General features: G+C 59.3%; 1 protein-coding gene across 1 annotated transcript; it reads right to left on the reverse strand.

The window, feature by feature from the left end:
* Positions 1-120: 120 nt before the first annotated feature.
* Positions 121-573, reverse strand: EMIHUDRAFT_253607 (hypothetical protein; the record flags this gene model as incomplete). The annotated part of the gene is made up of 3 exons (XM_005783585.1): positions 121-290; positions 409-459; positions 567-573. The coding sequence occupies 3 exons, from the start codon at positions 571-573 to the stop codon at positions 121-123; spliced, it is 228 nt and encodes a 75-aa protein (XP_005783642.1).
* Between the last annotated feature and the right edge of the window lie 1,352 nt (positions 574-1,925).

The following is a 1,925-nucleotide window of genomic DNA, read 5'->3' on the forward strand; positions in this document are numbered from 1 at the left end:
AGGTTGGGCAGGTGTGGTGGCTGCCGAGCGCACTGGTGCCCGGGCGCTCAGCGCCTGAATGCTGGTGGAATCGATGCTCTCTTGCACGGCTCTCCCCGTGTCGCGGCGGGCTCACGGCTTCTACCACGCCTGCTCATCCTCGTCCGACTCCTTGAACTTTTTTATGGCAACAATCTGCCCGGTCTCCTTGTGCCGCGCCTTGAGCACCACGCCGTAGGTGCCCTCGCCAATCGTGCCGAGCGGCTCGTAGTTCTCCATGTATGCGCGGGCCCAGACTGCGCTGTAACTGACTGGTGAGCTGACAATGCAGGCCCACTCGCTGAAGAATTTTAGAAGAATTTCACTTTCCAGAATTTTATGTAGTCCCTCGCACAACTGGGTTCTGAAGAAACGCTGCGCAGTTCATACATCCTGTAACATCGAGACATCGATCGACATCGATGGCGCTCTCGGGGATTCCTAACAACAATAAATAAACAAAGAGTCGTAGAAAATAAATAAACAAAGTGCAGTGGAAAATCCAAAATCCAAATCGCAAACATAGAAACCCAAACACACACAGCCACGTGGCATAGGACGATAGGAGAGCAGGAGGTGAAAGGAGGTCAGCACAAGTCCAAGGACGCACGAGCGAGAAGCACAGCAGAGCAGACAGATGACGATCACCACCCAGCGCACGACCGCCAACTCTCCGGCGCAGGCCGCGAAGAACCGAGTCCGGGGGCCGACGGTCGCGGCGCAGTGGACGCAGCCCGGTTCGCAGCTTCGCGAGCTACGGGGGCGGCCACGGCACGGCCCGGTGGCCGCCCCCGCAATGAGGCCAAGCGGTGGGCATCCGGCAAAAGCCGCAAGACGGGATTCGCGAAGGCGCGGGCCACCTTCCGCGGCGGAGGCCGCGGTAGCGCGGCGGCTGCGGAGAGGCACGACAGCATGATGACAAAAGCACGCTGGCGGGGCACCGAGGCAATCGCAAGGGAGACCCCAGCGGGCTCTTTGTCGGTCGCATCGATGCCGCAACGCAAGGACTACACAAACGACGCCGAGCACCACGGCAAGTTCCAGGTGTGGCTCCAGGCAGGCAGCTTCGAAGGCAAGGCGCGTGATGGTGCGGCGGTGCGGGCAGAGCACGCCGCTCCCTTAGGCTCACCCGTGTGGTTGTCTTTATAGGAGCGGCAGCAGCGGGTGAGCGCGCAGTACGAGAAGCGGGTGCTGGGCTTCGATGCGTGGCTTCAAAAGCAGGGGTATCCGTCCTTCTGCAAGGTGGTGATGGAAAACGGCCTCGCCAAGCTGGAGATCATCGTTGATGCGGTCACCGGGCTTCCGCGTGTGTTTGCGGTGGAGGCGTGGATTGAGTCTGCATCGGCATGATGACCGGCGATGTGGAGAAGGGCGGATGCAGGGAGCTGCGAGCTAACACGGAGCTGTACGCAATAAAACGGACCAAACAAAACAAGGGGTGGGAGAAGGACAGGGTCCCCACCTGCGCGAGCAGGATCTTGTAAGGACGATCAGGGACACAGGGGAACGGGAATAAACAAACGGTCACAGAACATCCAAAACCCAAATCGCAAACATAGAAACCCAAACACAGGCGGCGACGTGGCGAGCTCGTGGTGAACGAGACCAACTCCAAGGACGCACGAAGCGAGAAGCAGCACCAGACAGAGGTTGTCAAAGCTCCATGACGATGATGATTCAGCGCCGGCCCTGGATGTGAGGCTGATAACTGCACTCCAAGTGCTCCAAGTGCGCGTGAACGCCAACTCACCGGCATAGGATCCCTAGGCCGTGAAGAGCCAATAAATACATGAGTCATGAGAGATGCGCACGAACACAGAGGCACAGCGCCACCCTCCCGCCCCGCTCCTGTGCGTGCGCATCACACAGGGAGTAATTCATCGGGGTTTCTGGGGACTCTTGAGGTG

Source organism: Emiliania huxleyi (assembly GCF_000372725.1).
Source record: "Emiliania huxleyi CCMP1516 chromosome Unknown EMIHUscaffold_1795, whole genome shotgun sequence".
Lineage (NCBI taxonomy): Eukaryota > Haptophyta > Isochrysidales > Noelaerhabdaceae > Emiliania > Emiliania huxleyi.